The 22153-nt window shown below is 38.6% G+C and overlaps 1 protein-coding gene across 1 annotated transcript; it reads left to right on the top strand.

The window, feature by feature from the left end:
• The first annotated feature begins 695 nt into the window (after nt 1–695).
• LOC137130905 (tumor necrosis factor receptor superfamily member 11B-like) lies at nt 696–20322 on the top strand. The gene is made up of 6 exons (XM_067511577.1): nt 696–852; nt 9270–9497; nt 11346–11490; nt 16557–16772; nt 18682–18906; nt 18988–20322. Exons 1-6 carry the CDS (start codon nt 838–840, stop codon nt 19380–19382), a joined length of 1224 nt encoding a protein of 407 aa, XP_067367678.1. The 5' UTR covers nt 696–837; the 3' UTR covers nt 19383–20322.
• The last annotated feature ends 1831 nt before the right edge of the window (nt 20323–22153 follow it).

Genomic DNA, 22153 nt, shown 5'->3' with positions numbered 1-22153 from the left:
GATTCTGACTGAATGCAGGTGTCTGAACCCGAGTATCCACTCTGATTAAAAGCTTTTTTATTTTTGATTTACTATGACATATGCAGTGTATAGGAAATTCATTGTAAAATTCAGATAAATCTCTTGACATTTTTGAATTTATGTAGGCACATGGTGAAAGCAGCTTCTCTTCACTGCATTATAGTACTTCAGTAGTGAAGAAAATATAAAGCAATGATGTCTGATTAAAGACAACTCTTAGCTCTACAGCACTCAAATAGCAGCCTAAAACTTGTGACAGGCGTTTTTCTCCCATCCCTAGGGAACGTCGTGGCACAGTCGTGTTTGAATAGCTATTCTCTCTGAAATGTACCATTCTTATTGGGACATTTAGGCGAACACGACTTAAAAAGTCGGACCTATCACTATATTTCATGAATGAATCCACATTTCACCACAGTCAGTGCATGCTGCTGTTCAGACCCCACTTTGATTCCATTGATGTCGCCTACACCATTTACTGCTTTGTTATATCTCAGCACAACACGTGGGGATGCACAAACGTGCTTCCTCAGGACTCAGTGGAGAAACAGCTTGTTATAACAACAAGGTGGGTGGGCACATACTGCCTCTTTCTGTGTGTGTCTACCTCTCTCCCTCTCTCTCTCTCTCTCTGTGTGTGTGTGTGTGTGTGTCCCTCTCTCTCTCTGTCTCTCTCTCTCTCTCTCTGTGTGTGTGTGTCTCCCTCTCTCCCTCTCTCTCTCTCTCTCTCTCTCTATAAGTACATATCTGTGATGGAGACCCCATCACACCGCAGTTCACTTTTACGCGGTGGAGATAGCAAAATCCAGCCCGGCCATGAAACTTATCGTGGTGAGTACCCAGAGTTTCTGCAGCTCTTTTCCTTGAGACCCGATACGAGTGTCTTTAACAGAGCGACACATCTCGCTGAGGGAATATTCATTTGCTTTCTTTCTTTATTTAATCGGGATCATTGCGCGACAGGGATCCTTGTTGCGCTACGCTCCAGATAAATAGGATAGGAACAGGCTTTTTGCAGTTCACTTGCCTTTTTCCAGATAATTATTATAAGAATAGCAGAGAAAAGGCCACATACTTGCTGGTCATATTCCCTCTTTACAACGAGTGTCTGTCTAGTTGGTTTGATTTGTGCGCCACAGTCACCTGAAATACGGTCAGTTGTAGTTCACATCAAAATTGCTCTCGTTTTACATCATCGCAGGTTTTGAAGGCAGGAATGATCCATTATATGTTTGCACATGTCGTTTAATACCACTAGGGGCGTATGTTCATATTTCTTGCATGGCACCTGTTTAACCCTATAGCAATGTGTGTGTGTGTGTTTATAGCATTTACCAGGTCATAAAAATACATTTTGGATGGCTGTCTTTCTCATGCTTATTTGCATGATATTTTCAGTATTTTTGCTTACACCGGTCGATATCAGCAGGCATAGTTGAGGGTAAATACACCTAATCCCAGTTTGTCAAGGCTGACATAAATAATCATCCTGTAAAGGGCGTGGACAAAAGTAACAGGCACACCTGAGAATACTGCAGTCACACAGAGTGGACCTTTAACATACTATAAGCTTGTACAGGTAATACTGAGTTTATGTAGCGCCTGTTCAGACCTGATTAGCAGAAGTTGTAACATTTCCAGCTGTTGCATGAAGTTTCATATTGTAATGTGTTTGTCTGCAGCTTCTGTAGGTTTACCGTGCAAATTGCAGATTGCAGTGAATTATTCACTTTTTAGAAATAAATTCTCCTTTTACATCTGTGTTTGTTTGACTACGATGATGCTTAGCCCACCTCTTTATTCCCTCTACACAGAATGGGTCAAAAACAAGACCTGTGATCGCTACAGCATGTTTTAAACGTACAACACTTAACACTCTCAAAACAGTCATGTGGCATGTTGCCAGCAGGTGGTGTTCACTATATGTCAGAGTTACACTCATTTGTTTTCCAAACAAGATTCTTAAGGGGATTTAAATGTGAGCCTCTAGACTAAGAGTAGTTGTTTACTTTGGTGTGTTTTGCATGTCGTGCAGTGTTAGGGCCTTTTTGCATATGGTCATGTAGAGATATGGATCTGGGCAGAAAGAGATCACATACTATAGCTACAAAACCCTGGATGCAGTATCTATCTTTCTATCTATCTATGGGCACTTAAAAATTTTGTATGCAAGATGTTTTGTGTATAAATTCCATGTAAAAGGTACTTAAATTAATGTATGTGCACATGTAACTTAAGCCCCCATAAGTTACACTCTGTGTAGTATGCACTCTGCAGTTGACCTAAAAAAGGCAGTTATTTTGCCTTTCTGATGCAGTGTTCTTGTGCCCATCATTCAGTTATTCAGTTAGTCATTCATTATAATTATGAATGAAATATGAATTGTCTATCTCACCAGACATATGTGTATTCAGCCTTCTAACAAGTCAGTCTGCACCCCTCTGGATGCCTCATACCTCTTTATCTGCTCAACAGCTACTTGTTCCACGGTAAAAGAAATCCTCTGCAAGTCTTTTTCAGAATATTGTTTAGAACTGAAAATGCACCTCCAGCAGATCTTCCCGTTGCCCTGCATGATTTGTGGTTGTTCTCTGATGGCAGTGGAACAAATGTCTATACTGAATGTCGACTGTCGAGTTGTTACTGAGAAAACAACTTGACGTGAGCTTTTGTGGAAAAGTGATGTTCAAGAAATCTTATGCTTTGTATTTGTCTCTGTATTTGTAGTTCCCAGCCAATCTGACATGTAGCTAGCCCACCTGTCATTTGTCCACCCATCTATCATATAATCCAGCCACTAATCCTCTGTTCCCCCACTATTATTTATTATCTGGGCTCTCTTTAGCTCGACTCCTACTTTCTTTCATCTCTCTTGTGGCCGTTGGTATCAGCCACTAACTTCCCTAAACCAGCAGCAGGCTCACACATAGACATGTACTACAGAGGCCACTTGACCAAACGGACTCAACGTGATTTCTTTTTTCTTTTCTTTTTTTTTCCCAGACAAAAGGTGGGGAAGTGATTGTGGTGGGGGAAGGAGACAAATACAGGCTGTGTAACTTTACAAGATCAACATGTTTTGAACAAACTAATACGAACGTTTCAGAAAGCAGCAATTACCTCTGGAAGCTGCTTCCCCACACCTAACTTCCTCTTTTCCATCAACAGTAGTACTGATAGCAGAAGTGTGTGGGAGTGTTTATGTGTCATTAATCCAGTGTAAGTGTTTGTGTGCGTGTGTAAGGCTGAGGGAGACACAAGAGCGCTAGGCAAAAGAGCTTTTGTGTTAATGTCATACTCACACACACACACTTTCCTTTTTGTTTTATCTTACTACTCCATGAGTCATATTCAAAACAACGTTACCCACCTGATGTAAATTTCTGTAGTGAAATTTTATCTGAGATGAGAGATGGTAGATCATGAAGAGAGTTTGATTTACTTTCCATGGAATTCTGCACGTTCAGCAGTTTCTCATATTTAAATACATAAAGTACTCAGCAAATTCAGCTGTAGCTTATTTCTTAATCCTTATCAGGTTTTAGAAGTTTTGAAACTGCTTTCCTTAAGTAAATGTATTATCTAACTGCAGCTGAGTTTAAATACAGTTAACTTTATATGACCAGGGCTTTGGACTGCCCTAGCGTGTCAAAAGATAAAGGTGAACACTTGTTAGGGAATTCAGAAGCTAAGAAGAGAAGAACATTCTGCTGCATAAAGTATTGTATTTATTTTTTAGCTTAATCTTTGGATTTCTCTGCTCATCTCTCTAACATTGGATAAATGTTTTAATTTTAATTTTAATTTTGTTTTAATTAAATTCACTGTATTAACTGCTTATAACTCATAAACATCTAATATGATATGTGACCAGAAGCCCAAACCAACACTGCTCTCTTGACGTCTTATCATCTTATCATCTTAATCATACAGTAGGCCATAAAGTTTAATACATAATAAGCTTATAATATGTTTTTTTTATGTACAAACATCTGTAAAGCAACTAGTTAATATAGCTGTCAATCAAATGCAGAAATAGTGGAAAACATTCAAGTTAAGTGCAGTGGACCAAAGGTTTAAAGTTCAAAAAATAATCACAGTACTTTAGTAAATCTAATTATAATAGACATTTGTTTTCAAAGAGTCAATAAAACTAACAAAAAAATCTACAACAATGGGCATTAGTGTTGCACCTATTTTCATTAATCAATATTCTGCCCAATATTTCCTGGATTTAATGATTGATCATCTAGTGTCTGTAATGAGAGGTAAATGTAAAAATAAAAAAGAAAGACATTAATTTCCTAAAGCAAATGTCACCAACAAAACTAGCAAGTGCAACATAGGAAAAATGGAAATATTGTCATTTCTGCTTAACAAAGGCTCAATTAGTGGATCATCACATTGGATATAAATGAGCTGCTTTAGCTGTAGGCTTTATAGCACACACGTGCACACACACATGTGTGCACACACACACCCAAGAGCTGGAATCTCCCCTCAGACCACCTGCGTTCTACAGTTAACTGAAGCCATGTGCCTGGTGGATAAGCTGGTCGAGTGTGGTTTGGTCCGTTTGTGCCATGACTCTTCTCTTGATGCCGCAGATTTAAAGCTGAACTCAGACTCACCTCATTCTCCTCTTTCTTTGCATTTCAATGTAACCTTAAGCATGTCATTTTTAAGCTTTGGAAACGGTGTGGCTAATTTTCACTAACAACACAAGAGAAGGCTTGTTATGACTTGGTGAATCCCATTTAGGCCCCAAACATGGTTCACATAAGTAAATGGATGCAGGCTCAGCAGGCAACGACGTGCGTCCTTGGTGAACATCCTCAACATTTAAGATTCAAGATTCAAAGAACTTTATTGATCTCATAGGGAAATTTCGTAATATGTGCTCTTACACACCCATAGAGGTCATCCAGCTCATTGCACACGCGATGTTGACTAATGAGCACTTCAACCATTTTCTTGACCTCGGCCGTAAATGAACATGGCGTCCACTGGCTACATGTTACACAGGAGGAAGAAAAGAGCTGTTTCTGTCCTGCATTCTCTGAATGAAGACTATCTGTGTATAGAGACATGTTCAGCTACATATTTACCGGACAGGAGGTCGTTTTAAGCAGTTGCAGATGGGGTCAACTTTAGCCTCTTTTTAGTGTTAAGGTGACACGCAGACGAAATTTAGCTTTGATGCATGTGCGTTTGTTAAACGATGTTAAGAGCCTGGGTTGTGCGTGATGAAGCTGCCTGGTCGTTTTAGATTTCTACCCAAGTAAAAATGTACTTAGCTCGTGGCTGTCTTCAGATGTGGCTCTCTTTACCAGCTCATCTGGAAATCATCATTCGAATGCCACTTCATGTCAGGTGTATAAATTGTTATGCTGCTACAGCCCATCTGTCATGCAACTGCTCAAACGTAGTTGATCCTGTTTCACCAAAGTACTTTTTCATTAGTACACATTACTATATTATTCTGATAACAGACAACAAACAGAAAACTGCTTAAATCTTTGAAGCTCTGCCCGAGCAGTGCATTGAAAAATAATTGTGGAATAACTTAATTTAAATAATTCAGAGGAATTAAATGTCATTGCCTACTGTAGAAAATGACACACACTGTTGGAGCTGAACGAAAAGGCCAGTACAACATTCACTGCCAGTAAACTTCTGACTGGATTTCTCAATGTGCCTTGTGTTTCCTGTTGTGGGAAGCGTGAGAATCACTAAACTTACAGACTAAAATACACTTGTGCTGTTGCTTGTGGCATTCAAGAGGACAACATCTGTTAAATTACACATGTTTTCTGTTAAAGAACTGGTCAATTTTGTTGCTGCTGCACATAAATATAAGATTGTCTCTCAGCTTTCAAACGGAATTTCCTAGCACTGATTCTTGAAGATAACACTGTATCAGATGAAGTCACTTTAGCCAGTGGTATAAATTTATAGAAGGTGACAAAAGGTGACTTACAGTAGTGAGTTGCCTTTTCCAAGGAGCAGCTTTACACATCACCAGTTACAATCACTTGCAAAGAAGCTGCCCTGTTTTGCTTACAGTTGTTACTAAGAAAAGTCGAACATCATCATTACTTTTATACCTTCATCCATCCTTCCCTTTCAGTTGGCTGTGCTCTTGCTGAGCTTCACTCTGATGATGCTGACAGTATAATTATGGCTGTCAGTAGCCCCTGGCTGCTGTGTAATTTCGGTTTTCAGCAGTCGTCCGTGATGTCGTCAGATTGTAGCTTTTAGGGTGACGAGGAGGGTGAAAAGTTCAGTATCTTTTTTAGCTGCTGATAGATGGACTCACCGCAGGACATCTTCCCAAAAATTAATTCTTAAAAAGTGTTTTTGTGCTTCAGTAGCAGGAAGCTACTGCACTGGTTGGTCTGTAAATGCATGGCTCTGCCTGAAGTTTGAAATGTCCCTATAACAGAATGAGTTTGATTGAAAACAATAAATATTGTCTTAGTTCTTTATCACAGAAATCTTCATGTATGTCACATAATCATAGGTATAATATCCGGGTTTGACTTGAGTGACGACTGTGGATAGCAGATCTGAAGATATTACAAAAAAGCTACATGTATATGTTGATGATAAAAGGGTGATTGTTCACTAGATGTACCAGCCTCCTCAAAGTGAAGTGTAAAATTAATTTTATCTTTATAGTACAATAGCATTTGCTTTGATGTACAGGGTTAGAGCCACATGCAACTTAGAAAGAAAAGTCAATAATAAGCAGCAGGTATAGTTCACTGGACACATAATGTGTAATGCTTGAGAACCATGGATCCATTTTTTTATCATTTTAATATAGCTACTCACATATTTTCATCTCTGAAGATGCTTTAAGTTAACTTATATCACTCTTTTGGTAATTTCTCACCCTTATACTGTTTACTGGGGCTGGAGTCTAGCCGTACTACTGTAGTGTTTGAAGGTTTTAAAAAAACAACACAAACCCGGCCACTTCCACATGTGCTTAGACATCAGCACTGATGACAGAGGATAGTCCAGTTCTGCCAGTAAACTCGCTCTGACTCAAACCAAAGATTAAAGTTGAGGCAACCATAGTGTAACCGTGTAACCATACTTAGATTGCAGAAACCCAGGTGACCCTCGATACACTCCCCCCTCCTGATGTTTCTGAATTGATTGGATGTAGTCTTAGGGCTTAATAGGGTGTATATACATTTCTTAATTTCAAAAGCAAGACTATGATTATGGTTTGGATTCCTGCTGGGGCCACCCATGTTACAAACAAACACATGCTGTCATGGTACTGCTTAGCAAGTCGCTGTGGATGAAAGCCTTCCACCAAATGTTGTACTCAGGGGTTGATAGGTTTAGCTGGGAAAACCACTGCACTCCTCTGGCTGTTTGAAGCTTCGGTTTCTATTATGGTGTGTAAAACCATTTTATCTATTTTTACGATTCTTTCAATTACCTTTATTGCAAAAGGAGACAAAAATAGATGAGCATGAAGTAAACCTACAGATTGTTTTCTTTTCTGTGCTTTCAAATTGAGGACTCCCTGTGCACACTGTCATACATCATGAGGGGAGAAGGAAAACTAGTTCCTCATATATGTGATCAAATCAATATGTCAGATTGGAATGAATATGCAAAACATTTTTGATGAAAAGATTTCTGCAGCAGAATATTTTCAAATGTCATTGTGAATGAAAGATGCACAAGCTCACATACGCATGAACACAAATGAAAATAACACTGTTCTCCACTTATTGTTTGTTTGCATCACACACTCATTCACATACTGCAGTATGTAGTGCTTTGTGGTTGCAAGTTATGCACTTAAAGGCAAATGAGATAAGCACAAATACACACAAGCACGAAAGAGACCAATGGTGTACAACAAAGTGAGCGAGTGTTTTGTATTCTGGTGGTGAATGGGGAAAGCCCAGTAACCTCCAACAGTTCTCTTTATGAACAGCAGCCAGGAGAGAAGACCACAGTGCACACAGACCAACACTGAGCAACACAGTAATTGGACACTGACAAACATGCACACACACACACTTATTCCACAGGACACCCATTACTGCACGTACATGCATGAATGCTTTGTAGCTAGTTGTATGAATTCATTCATGTTTGATGCACACACAAATGTGGTGGAAATCAGAAAACCACATGCAATCACACACACACACACATGCACAATGCAAGGCCAGCCTATTGTTAGTTTGTCCAAGCACTGAGGATGTATCCTGGCCAACGGGAAAGTCCACAGAGCCAATGGCTGAGAGCCTTTGGAGCTGGAAGGAGGCTGTTGTGTGACATCTGGTCTGCATGTGGCCTCGACCAGCTGCATGTCAAACATCCTCACCAACTGATATCTTGGATTTTAGGTCTAGCCAAGGCTTTTCAGTTCCTGCACAGTCGATGATACGTAGGCTTGTTTTTGAGGGAATAGCTACATATGTCCATCTTACAGAGTTACCAGCAGACACCAACCTCACAGTGTGTCCATGTGGATGGGTTGCTTTTGAGTGGAAAAGATATATGGGTGTGGTGTGCTCTGCCTCGAGGGCATTTATTAAAGAGCTGTAGATCATCATCACGTCATACCCAATGCTTTTCACTACAAAGCAGCCCATCTTACAGAACTTCTGCCATCAGCAGGCGATTACTGGTGAGGCCAGAGATGACAGGGCTTAACAATTGATGTCTGTAATCCTGTATTGTACACTTTTTAAAGTTGATATGTTCAGAGTGTTGGCACAAATTAAACATCTGAACCTATTTAAAAGCTACATTATGTCACATTGTTAAAACTGCAGTAAAAAACTGTAAAACACAACTAATAGCATACAATTATTCTCACAGCACTGAGGAAAATAATGGCCATGATTTGAGGCAATATAAAGGGACATTATTACCTCCTGCTATCACACAAATATTGAAAATGTGCTGTTATTATTGTTTACAAAGTTGGCCCTGTGCAGTGTTCTGGTGTGTGTCCATGAAATGTCTCCTCCCTTAACAGGCAGGAAAAATCGCTTTAGGACTGCATGTCCACCAGGAGCTTCAGCTTTACAGCTCTGACCTCTCTTTCAACTCTAACTTACTGGAAGCTTTGGCTTGGCTTGTGCTCTAAAATATAAAAATATTTCGACCTTTAGCCAAAGAGGAGCTGTGCAGGAGATGGGTTTCATTAGGGACTGTGTCATGGTTGTTAAGTCAATACTAAACCTACTTTACTTCTCTTGCAGCTCTTCACAGCTTCTCTTTCCTGGGCCTTGCAGCAGCAGGCTGTACCACCCAATTACCAGCACCGCGATCCTGTGACAGGTGACATCCGACTGTGTGACCAGTGCCCTCCTGGCACTGCTGTGAAGCGACACTGCACCGCTGACATGCCCACAGAGTGCCAGCCCTGTCCTGAGCGGCATTTTGCTGAAAACTGGCACTGGGGGGATACGTGCCAATACTGCACCTCCGTATGTATCAGTGCAAAAGGTTAACACAGCATTTTAAAGGAATAGTTGGGGATTTTTCAAACTGACTTCAACAGAAACAAGCAATAGTTACTGTGTGCATACGGAACCAAATGGTGTCTTTGAAGCTCACCTGATACTCGAACACAATTTCAGCGCTCATGCTGGAATACATCGATTCTGAATCAGAATCATCTAAAGACATTTTACTTGTGTTTGAGTGAGTCAGAAAAACACCTTGAATTTTAGGAGGATTTCACATTGGAAAGAGAAGATAAAGGAAAATTTAGCAACACTAACACGTACCAAAAATCCCAGTTTATCTTAGTAACCCTAATATGCGCACAGCTGTCTAACACTAGTCTTTTTTCTATCCCACATAAGCTGTTGTTGGTGATGTTTCAGCCATCTGACTTTTTCCTCACAGTACCCTCCCCTGAGAAGTAGTATCCACATACATGTAACAGTCTGCAAACAGTGTATTTATGTCCATTTTGATTGTTTCTGTCAAAACAACGTAGATAAGCACAAACATTATTCACGTTGCCTGCATGGCAACTGAAGAAATGACAACTGCTGTGAATCACGCACAAATATAATCCAAACTCAGATGGAGCAAGATTTATAATATAATATTATTTGTTTTCCAAAACTCAAAATGCAAAAATACTCCAGCTGTTAAGTCTGCAAAGTGCAAATATGCTTCCAAATTAAATACTCATAACTTACTCATACTCATATTAATAATTTGTGAAGGAAGCTGGAACAACAACAAACCAAATCTCAACTTTAGTGTTTTTGCTCCATTGCAGTCAAGGGACTATCGGGCAGCGAAGAGAGTGAAATTTTGCTTTGAGGTGCCGTAACTTTGACAGATGCCAATTCAGTTTGCCTTACAGACAAATTCAATTTGCCTTACAGTCAAATTGAATTTGACAGGAGTCTTAGGTGAACTTTAAAGTCTCTTTTCTCCCTTTTCTCCCTCATTTCTTATAGTGTAGTTGTGTTTTTTTGGGGGGGGGGAGGTATAGATACTGTGAAAAGCAGGTAGTTTTACCGACGACCAGCTGGTTCCGTATGCATAAAACACCCCTCCAATTTCTATTTTCAGTATTTAGTTATCCTTAGTTTTCCTCTTAAAAGACCCCCTAAGCTTCAGCTTTTTTTACTTCTGGCATATTTCTCATCATTGACTATTAACGGTTGTGATTGTTTTTCATGAGAAACATGTGTGTAGATTAGGATAGGTCCTAATCTACTAACCTTTGAATGAATCAACTAAATCCGAACTAGCTATGTAGCATTGTCAACAATTCTGTTAAAGTTCAATACCCCTCTAATGTTTTTTTGCTATGGCTTTTCCCTTATGTTACTCTTTTGCGGTTTTCCTGCTGTCTTTTCAGTAGATGCATGATCATACTGTTTGTTTACATTTTGGCACAGAATATGTCATTTTAAACCAGTGAAACCAGTGTTTCCACTTCAGTTGTTGTTACTAAAAATGAAAGTCTGAATGTGCTCATTATGGTAGAATGATCTTCCCCCAGAGTTTAGATGTTTTCCTCCTTTCCACTCTGGATAAATTATGTAATATGACCAGTGGCAGGGTCTATGTAGTGTTCTGTTCTTGTTACTGCTATTCTAGCATTTTATGTAATTATTTTAATGCTGTCCTATGTTAAGGGAAGACAGCTTGTGAACCAGCATCATATTAGTCTCCGTGACCTAGTTTTGTATTACAAATCTGTATATGTGTGTGTCTGCTATACTCTATGTTACTGTACTGTGTATGTATAACAGTTTTTATAAGTCTGTAGAGTGACAGTGCTCTTCTGTGGATGTTGTGTTTAGGTGTGCAAGGAGAAACAGCTTGTGAAGCAGCAATGCAACAGCACTCATGACCAGCTGTGTGAGTGTGCTCCAGGTTTCCACCTAGTGGTGGAGTTCTGCATCACACACAGTACCTGTTTACCTGGCCATGGAGTGACGGCTTTAGGTAAGACTGAATGAAGATAAGATTATTCTTAGATTAATTAGCTAAAATCAACTGTGCTGCCAGGCTGCATTCATGTTACATGTTATACAAAAATCATTAAATCTTTGGATTTTCACCGAAGCATCACAGATGCTGAATTTTTAAATGTTCACTGATTACAAGCCAAATGGTCCCTTTAATCTGTATTCACGATGATGTAGCTTTCCAAAATGTATTACAAATTTCAGCTTTTCAGACCACAGGACATTGTTTCAGAGATGGTAAAGGTTTAACTTTCATTTTCGGATATGGCGACATACAGTGCTGTGTTCAGTCACAATGGGTTTCAGGCGTGTTCCTGAGCTCCTGTACTGGTTTTTAGTACAGAATCATGTCTTATTTTTACTGCATTTTAAAAGTCTCATGCATTCTAAGTTGTCCCAGCATTTTTGAAATTTAGGGGTCAAGTTTGGTATTTAGGGTGGACCCAAGAGCAACAAGGCGAGAGGGGTTCAGTGAGAAGAAGCTTTATTTATAATTATAACAAAAAGACAAGAAAAACAACTAACATAATCTCAGAAAAAACAGAAAAAAGAGGGAGTTAGCGAGAACTAAAACAAAGACACCAGGAAATAACAAATACTGGGAGAGCTAAACATGAACGTAACATCTTAACTAGACACTCCAAAAACCATGAGACAGATGAGCCAGGAGGCGTTGCATGTATAACCAGGGTGAAAGAAAGGCGGGTAAACTTGGAAACAGGGTGTTGCACAGATGACAATGACCTGACAGGGAATTAGGCAGAGAGCTGGGTTTTTAAAAGGTAGGGGAACAGGTGAAGACAAATGAGAGTGTTGATGACTGGTAAGCTGGAGAAAAAGTGGAGAAAAAGGGCGACAAAATAAAAGTCCAGGGCAGGAAGTGACTGTGAGGGCCAGATCATGACATTAGGGCACCTGGCATCAGATTGAAAATATCTTTTTCCAAAACTTTCTCAGTTTAAACATTGGATACAGTACCACTGTCTATCTACACATTTCAATCAGACATAGGTTTTACTTGATTTACAAATCATTGTCTTTTTATTTAGATATTACATGAAGTCCCAGCTTTTTTAGTATAAGAGTTACATATGTGTATAATGTGTGTACTGTATGTGGATAATTGTTACTATGTGTACACAGCTACTGTGTTTTTAGTATTTTAAACAGATTTCTATATATTTTATTTTTCCTTTAATCTTCTCATCTGCTTTGCTCATCGACTGCTTCCAAATATGCTTTACTGGCGTGTCCAGAAGGACCCTTATGCTGCCAAAACAAAGACGCACATCGGTTACAGATGTCCTGTCCCTCGAATCCCTAGAAGCCGTTTTTCTTTAGTCCTACTCTCATCATGTCAGTCAAGTCTGTTCCAGATGTAGATGTGTGCTTGCAGAACCACCTTTTTATCTAAACTCTTTCTAAACTGACTCAATTTTAGATGAATTCACTGCTATAAGGCAATGTTGCTAAAACCTCAGAAAATAACACAATGTGACATAGTCTGCACTTGCCAGTTTTAGCCAAGTACACAGAGTACACACATTTATCAAGATTAAAAACTGAAGCGCAGCTACCAGAACATTTTCAGTTCCATGATTTCCACTTCTATAGTTTTAGCAAGTGATTCAATTCATTACTATATTTGCAAAATAATGATGTCAGAATTATTCAGTGAGGGAATTTAAATGCAGATCTCAATGGGCTTTGGTCCAAAGAAACAATTTTACATTTGAGCATCACTACATTAGTTTACAGTCATGGAAATGAAAATAAATAAGTGATACAGGATCACTTATTCACCATGAACTGTAATATTTTCAAGTACAGCTTGCTGCTGTTACATAACTGCAATGAACGGCGTTGACTAATACATTTGTTTTATTTTCAAGGGAGCTTTCATAATTTTTGTATTAGCAATGAGTGACATTCACATTTTTTGTGTGACCCAAAAATGGTGTTGACCCAAATATTGCATAACTTATTCAATGTAGGTTATACCTGAGATAACACTAACTTACTGTATTAGTACTTTCTACACGTTCTACAGCAGATGTTGCTGTACAACCTGAAACCAATGTCAATTTATTCCTAAAAGTCTAAAAGCACTTTTAAAATCAAGCTCAGTCCCTTGAATTTTCGGTTGGTCTGAGTAGGAGTGTGAGCTAGAGTTGGTTTCATCGATCGTGACTGTATGATATTGGATGAATTTTACTGCACGTGTAGTGTATCTGTTTTCCCAGATTTAAAATTAGTAGAGGATGACCTTTCTGCAAAGCGCTTAACCACCTCTTCCTCTTCCTCCATCATCACACTTTTCCCTCTTAATACAAAACTAAAACTGTGCTTTTGCTTGTATTTCACTAAACCATGAGGATGTTGTTGTTGGCGCATTTTGGGCAAACTTAAACTCTGATCTCCCCTCACGTCAGTGCAGTGCCCTTTTACACCAATTGATCTTTTATTGTTAGTCTTCTGAGAACTTTCTTGTGAGGTGTGGTTCACATCAACAGATGTTTCTTGTGAATAGCAAAATTTCTCTTTTTAATAAGTCAAAGTTGCTCTCTATCACACCTCGAACCTTTCTTGTGTTTTTTTTTTTGTTCTGAATCATTTTCAATTCTAAATGAAATGAGAGAAATTTCATTTTAACAGGTTACAGTTAGAGGCTACTGCCTCTAAAACTGGATTCACAGGTTTTCTGCTGTGGTGTCAACAACAGCATCAGCCATTAGAATTCCCCTACAGAGGCACTGTACACTCTATGGATGCAGCTGAAGGTGTCATTATCATGGTGGATATCTGACCTGTTTTTCCTTACCACATTCTGAGCAACAAAACCAGAGGCTGCTGATAAATGAAAATTCCACTGAACAGAATCTAATATGTCTACTGAAAACCACAGAACTAACTGGTAGTACTTCTCATGACTTCATCTTAGAGCTGAGACCATGTCATGAATGAGTTGCCGCAAAATGAAACAATATTTTCCATCCTATCTGGTTACTATTTGACTCCTGCAGCGCTGACACTGCTCAAACATGAGACAACATTTTCCATAAATTCCACTAACATGAATCTGCAATCTGACTTAAAAGCTTGATAAAACAGACATGAGGCAGCAATTCATGGGATTCCCCTGAGACTGAAGGACTTATTATGTAATGCCTTGAGTTGTGGTTTAGATCTTTGAACCACAGGATGTTCAAAAATCCATGGTTCCCTCTGTGCGTTTTTGATTCCTTTCCTTTTCCTCTTGATCTCCTGACTATTCGACAGTTCGACCTTTTTCTCCTCTAAATGCAAGAGAACAATATATTAAGCTGGTTTATTTGTGGTTTAGAAAATCTATTGATTTTATAATTTTATTCAATTTCAGCTATATGAAAGACTGGAACTTAATTTACTATAAAAACAACAAACAAATGAATCTGTTAAACAATATAATTTAAAGGATAGGTACCAAATGCTTACAACTGGTAATATTATCCAAAACAAAAAAAAGGGAAAACATTGAAACTAAATGGTTTTATTATTTTTGCTTGACAATTACCACAATTTAATGGTCATTGAGGAAATGTCTGGTTAAATGACAAAAAAATATAATAATAGCAATGCATTTCAGCCATTTTTAAATACATATTTTATCTACTGTAAGCATCTACACTAATCGACAGGTAACACCTCTGCTCTAAATTAACAAAGTGCTAAGTGCTGATTTTGCACCGACAGGGGAATTCTGCATATGAAACCACATTACAGTTAAGCTGACAATTTGAAAAGCCTGTACAGTAGGTGCTTTGTCATCAGGGCTGCAGGAAAATTCGATGTATTCACTTGAGTAAGTGGTTTCAGGTTTTACTGCTAAATGGTGACATGTTTTCAGGAAAGGATGCACTGTGCCATGTTAGCAAGATTAAAGGTTAGATGTGATAAGTGTGCGGCTCGTCCTCCCACATGCTTTCACTTCTAGGCTTTATACATAAAAATTAAATGAGGATGTGATTCTACACCTAGTTCCACTACATCAGTCTTCATATTGTCATGTGTGCTACAGTTCATGTACCAGAAGCTGTTAAGGTTTACTGAACTGTTACCATGACAATACCGCCAATGGAATACTGGCCCTAATTTAAAAGGGAAACTGATACTATAAAATAGTATCACTGTTAAAATGTTGTAAGATATGATAAATTACTAAGCTTCTCGTGTCACACTATCACATAAAAAGCCCTTATTGCCTCAGAAGGGCAACATTTTCTCGTTGCAGTAAAGCAATAACAGAAAATAACAGCGAAAGATAACAATAGACAATTCCTCTTATTTGTTTCAGTGTTTGTCAGTCGCATCACACGAACTAAAAGTAATACAATGTGATATTGTTACACAGTCATTCGAGATGTTTTTCCATTGAAACTCCATATAAAAGGTAGTTTCATGGGTCAAACCTACAACACACTTGTATAAAAGTGTCTGAAAACCTTCTGAAGCAACTGTGTGTTAGGCATTATTGCACTTAATAATTTAGCTAATATTTGGGATAGACTTGTTTACTGTACTGCACAGAATTTAATTAAAAAGATTTTTATTTTTAATCTAAAGGTGATTTCCCCATCAGTCAGTCCGAGAACTCGACCCGACAAGCACCGACACGTACAGTGTGGTATAAGTCACATGTCCTTTTAGTAATAGTACTTATGCGGCGTAGTTTATGCGGTTTTGAAAATTAGACATAGAAATTAAGTAGGCGTGTTAGTGAGTAAGCTTGATATGAATCATTCTCAGAATCACTGTCATCTGTTGTACTGATGGATTGTCACATGTCACTGTGGTTGCGATTCTTGGAATCACATCATCACCTTTGAGGTTAATGGTGCATGAAATGTGAAAGGATGTGTAAAAAGACACATAAAAAAAATCTGCATGATTAGATGTTTTCTAATTGTTTAAATTTTGACACAAAATGTTACATTGTGCAGCTAGTGTCAGAAGTGAAATTCTGTTCTTAAAATTCAAATAACATCACGTGTATCTCACCTCCAGGGACGCCGGTGAGTGACACTGTGTGCGAGCGTTGTCCTGCTGGTCATTTCACCACCGGCGGCTCCTCCACAGAGCCATGTCACCCTCACAGAAACTGCTCAGATTTGGGCTTGAAGACCCTGAAATGGGGCACGGCCACTTCAGACAGCCTCTGTGGCACTCAGGACAAGACAGCAGCAGTGGAGTGTTCTCATCACCAAACGCTGTGCCAAACCGGTGAGAACATACACTGCACTACAAGTCACTGCTACATTTAAAAGGACTCATGTGGAAGGTTTCAGGAGTGAAGCATCAGAGGTCCTTTGTACAGCAAATACACTTGTATTTGTGTTTCTGAGTAAACCTCAATTGTCAACAACTTAAACTCAGTCAGAACTGAATTATTTTAGACATGTGGCCGTTTTCATTCCTGAAAGCAGGGGATTTCCTCGGTCAGGTCTTTTCCAAATTCCATTCTTTTCCAAATTCTTGTGTGCCCGAAAACCGACACGAGAGAAAAGCAAAGGCTCTCATCGGATGTTTGTAGCACTATTGTCATAATGACCCATGAAGAATCAATTACTTGTTTAACTGTCACATCCTCAAACTACAATAACAGAGGCAGCTGAGTCAAACCACTGAGCCGAGACACAAGCCCGTTAACCTTTGTTACTCAGATGTTAACAATGGCAGATACTGACAATTATTAAGAAAAGAAACCTCAAATATAACATCCCCGGAGCCAGAGAAACCGCAAGAACACACATATACAATACTAATGGACAGATCTTAGTAAACACACACTGTGTGTCACCCTTAGAAGAAAAAAGACAAAGCTTTTGACCCTGGCGGGTGGGGGGTGGATCTTTCCTCAAACATTCATTCACAAATTGATTTCTTACTGGCTACAAAACCACAGACTAACTGCAGCAAGTCCTGAAACAGTATAAAGAACTTCTTAATAGAAATATGAAATTATTAGCATTTGGGATTCCCAAAGTTGCTGCAAAATTTGTAGAAACCAAAAGGCTGTAAGTGTCAAAGATAGGGCAACCATATCTATCATGCTTTCTTGCATTACAAAGCATTTTTATAAATGCATGTATATGGAAATGTTTCATAATTGTATTTTAGTTGCAATTTCATTTCAGGAGTTTCACATGATCCTTGGCTTTGACTGTGCTTTGCACGCACATGCAGTGGTACTTTAACGCTCGTGAATTTTCCTTTCATCTGCATAAATGTTAATAGCAATCTGATTTTCCCATAAGTTCTAAAACTGCTAAAGTGAGCTTCAACACTGCATGCCATTATAATACTGCACCATGTTAAAAAACTGATTACGCAGCAAGGCATGGCCGACCATGTCTGGACCCTAAATCCTATGGTTCCCCCAAGCTGACGTGCAGGGCTTTTAAACAGTTACCATTAACAATTAGTTAAAGTTGTTCCTGGAATATGGGTTAGACCAGTTACTGAAGGCATTTGTTGAAATACTTTTGCCCCACTAGTTTGGATTGGATCACTGTTTTCATTATCTCTCCTGAGTTTAACTGGGTTCTATTTGTCCAGTATAAGGACAGTTTTCAACTCTTTAAAATTGGAATTACGTGTAATGAGATAAAGTATGAAGAGGTTTAATTCATTTTAAAAAATGGTTATGAAAACGATGCATCACTTGATAAGTGATGATGAATACTGTTGGCTGTCACGGATGTCTCGCAGCACGACTCAGCAGAAAAAGCGCAGCACGTTTCACAACAGCTAATGTAGATGTGTTTCGTTTTCACTATGTAGCTCTTAATGCTGTGGCTCAGAGAAAAACAGTAGACCCAGTCAGTTTTATTATTCTCATCAGACTGATGTCAATAGTGGTTCAGTTCTGTCAATGGATAATAGAAATAGAGAAAACCATGGTTTAATAATGTCCAGACATAGCGTACACGGCCTGATGGGACCATGTAACAAAATCTATAAATCACCTGTGTCTTAATATTGAAATTTAATTGCAAGTTGTGAATTATTTTTTTATTTTGAAGATAAAGAAAATTCCTTCCTCTTACTCTTTTTATAGAATATTTGAATTGAATTATATGTTTACTGTTCCTGTCATCCCTCATGTTTTCCCCTTTACTCTTGTTCCCAGATGTGACTCTTTGTGAGGAGGCAATCTTTCAGTCTTTAGCCTCGCTGCGACTGTCCTCGGTGCCTCTGGAGCGGCTGTTGGAAAGTCTCCCGGGGCGGAAGGTGGATCGTAAGAGCCTGGAGAAGCTGAAGAAGACCTGCTCTCCCCAGCAGCAGGTCCTCCAGCTGCTGCGACTGTGGAGGGAGCAGAATAAAGATCAGGACAAGCTGTATGGCATCATACAAGGTAGGAAGAAAAAAATCCTTTTAGCTAGTTCTCATTCAGGATCTGCATTTGTGTACTAATGTTAAAACGATGTGCCTCCAGGTGTGAACCACTGTGAGAGGAAAGTCTCCCGATGCAACATCCTGAGGAACCTGACCTTAAATGACCTCCTGACGATCACTAAAAGCCTACCGGGGGTCAAAGTTCAGCAGGAGGATATCCAGGCTGTCGTCTCTAGCTGCCTTCCCAGGCAGTACATCCTACAGCTTCTTCACATCTGGAAGGTGGCAAACTACGACATGGATCTCGCCAAAGCTCTCTCTCACAGTCTGAGGGTGCTGCGTAGCCAGGGGGCACCACGCTACCTGCTGAGAGGCCTGAAGAAGATCAGTCGCATTATAGGAACCACTTCCACACACAAGATGTATGAGAAAATGTTTGTTACCATGCTTCAGGATGCATCGTGTTTTAAAGATCATAAGCCATTAAATGAATAGGAAAGCGCGAGCTGCAAACAGTAAAATATCAAATGTAAAGCATAACGGACACTAATGCATTGTCAAATATGAGCACATAAACACACAAAGACACACAGTGAGCAGGGGTGATAAAGGTATGTGAAAGTGTAACAGACAAGGGTCTTTTTATCATCACATAATATCAAGCTATGCACATAGGGACACTTTGACATACACGCAAGATGTCTGTCTCTGATTCTCTATTTCAAATCTTATTTGAAAATGGGGATTTGATTATATGAGGTAATAAGGGATACTAATTACTTAACCCAAGACTGTATGTGTCTGCAGTTATCAATTGTGGTTAGTCTAAAAACCCTATAACACATCTGTGCACTCCAGGCAGACCTGAATAAAAAAGCAAAACAAATGTCTCCTGGGAACATTTTGACCGGAGTCTGTGAAAAGCGAAAAACTATTTAAGATGTAAATAGCAAACTTTTTTACGGAAGTTGGGCTGGCAGATGCGTTTTTATTATTGTTGCTTTCTCGCTGTTGAGAGGAAGAATTTGGTTTCATAATGAAATACACGTATTTTCTACAGATTTCCTTTGTTTGTTGGTTTGTTCTGGACTGCTGGCAAGTAAAGCTCATCTGATTTTTTTTTAAGTTGTCAGCTTTATGAATGTACAAAGGAGTGCAATTATTTTCTATTTAAAAAGTAATTTTACTTTCCAAATATGTAAAGGCTTGTTTGTATTACTTTATAACAAATACTGGATTCAAAATGCTGCAAGTTCATGAAGTGATATTTGTGTTATATTTTGTTTTATCACTTTTATATTATGAAATGTACGATCTGTATTGTATATATGCCTGACTGTTCCTCTTTATGCTTGTGTAACTTGTGAACACTAATGTCAAATGAACTGATTAAAGTCAGTATGTAAAAATAGAACCAGGTTAAATTTCCTTTCTTTGATTAAAATGCTCTTATTCAAAACACAATAGTTAGTTGGTTTCACTGAAGTTGTCCTCCTCGTGTAAGACAAAAGAACTAAAAGCATTAAATATTCGATTTGCAGTCCTAAAGTGTATCAGTAAAGGGATTGAACCATTATTGGTAAGACTTATATCATGTTTCTTTTTTCTGTTGCTATCTCAAAATGATAAATCCACAGTTTATACACAGTTTAAGAATACCATGGTCAGTTAAGCGAGTAGGAACTTTTAGGACAGTATCATTGGACACCCGGGCACCACCTCTTTTCCTAGAAGTCATTCACTGTGATTCATTGTCCATAGAAGTGCTGTGTAACCCTAACAAGCAGAAAGCTCACTGAGGTGAATAATAAAAACCTAAAGTAATATCTAAAGACTTGAAGGATTCACTGGAGTTGGTTAACATCTCTGTTCATAAGTCAACCGTGTGCCTAAAGTCAATCTGCTTTGCTGCCTCTGAACCTGGACCACTTTCTAATGTGAAGGGGAAAAATGAACTCAGATCATCTTACAGGATAATGTCAGGGTGGCAGATCACAGGCTGAAGCTCAGAAGGAGTTTAGAAATATTGTGTTTGCTGATATTTGTGAAGATTCAATCACATTTTGAAATTGCTATTACTTTTCCTTGTATCCCTGTTACATATCTCACCTGCAAATGCATTTGCAGCATATTACACATGTGAGGATGCAAGGCTCTACTGTATTTTCCTCTTAAGGAGTCATACAGTCCTGACATTACATTTATCCAAATCTATGGGGTAACTGGGTTCTGTTCTTCCATTGTGGACATCGAGACATCCAGCCTTCTATGGATCTGTGGAGCTGAGTCATGCGGACACAATTAACCAATATGTCAATGACTTTTCATCTCGCACAATATGTGAATCTCACCAGGAGCAGAAGTGCTGTAAATGATTGAGTCAGACCATAGGTTTACAGAATAACTAGTCTAGTTGATTTCCATGGAACAACTTTACGCCTCACATGAAGGAAGTAAATGTTTCAGGAGAAATTGTACCATTGTTTGAGCTTGGTATTAAATTTTAGTAGCAACTCATGTGTATTTCCAGCATCAAATATAAAAAAATATATATTCATAATTTTGCAGAATTTGCACTGTATTTAATTCAAAGTTCTTGTGCAGCTGCTTTGTACTAAGGAGAAACAAAACATTGATACTTATAAAATAATAATAATAAAGGTTGGGTGCATTAGGTAAAGAGGAGTTGTAGAAAAACCTGTTTATACTTAATGTGAAGTCTGAAGGTTTTGCTTTACTTAGGTTTTGCATTGTTGAACCCAATGATGAAATGTTTCAAACAATAAGTGACATAGAAACTTGCTGACGTGGTTATATTCTTACGCTCTGAGAAAAAGATGATGAGTGACATGTAGAATTTTGTTTGACTCATTCAAATATTCTGCTCAAGTTGCTTATGCGGCACATTATCAAACTGCAAATTCCACTAAATGACTCAAAGGAAAGAAGTGACAAATAGGCAAAATGACGCATATTTTAGTTCGTTTGGTGGAAAAAAGTACAAAAACCTACTTTGGGCTTTTTTCAAATACAACTATTTTCAATAAGACATACAAATGACAGTAAGAAGGGGCTCGATGGAAATTTCAGAATGACAGACTCTTCAAGTTTCTGCTGTTGTGCAAAATCAGGCGTTTTCCTAGAGGTTTTTTGTACGTTTAGCTGTTTCCAAAACCTTAATTATGAACTCTAATGCAATACTCGAGCATTAATAAGAAATCCATGTGGATGGATTCAACAATTGAATATTTTAAGTTGAACAAACC

The sequence above is a fragment of the Channa argus genome, chromosome 7, assembly GCF_033026475.1.
Source record: "Channa argus isolate prfri chromosome 7, Channa argus male v1.0, whole genome shotgun sequence".
In the NCBI taxonomy this organism is placed as follows: domain Eukaryota; kingdom Metazoa; phylum Chordata; class Actinopteri; order Anabantiformes; family Channidae; genus Channa; species Channa argus.
This window is presented reverse-complemented; position numbering and strand designations above follow the sequence as displayed.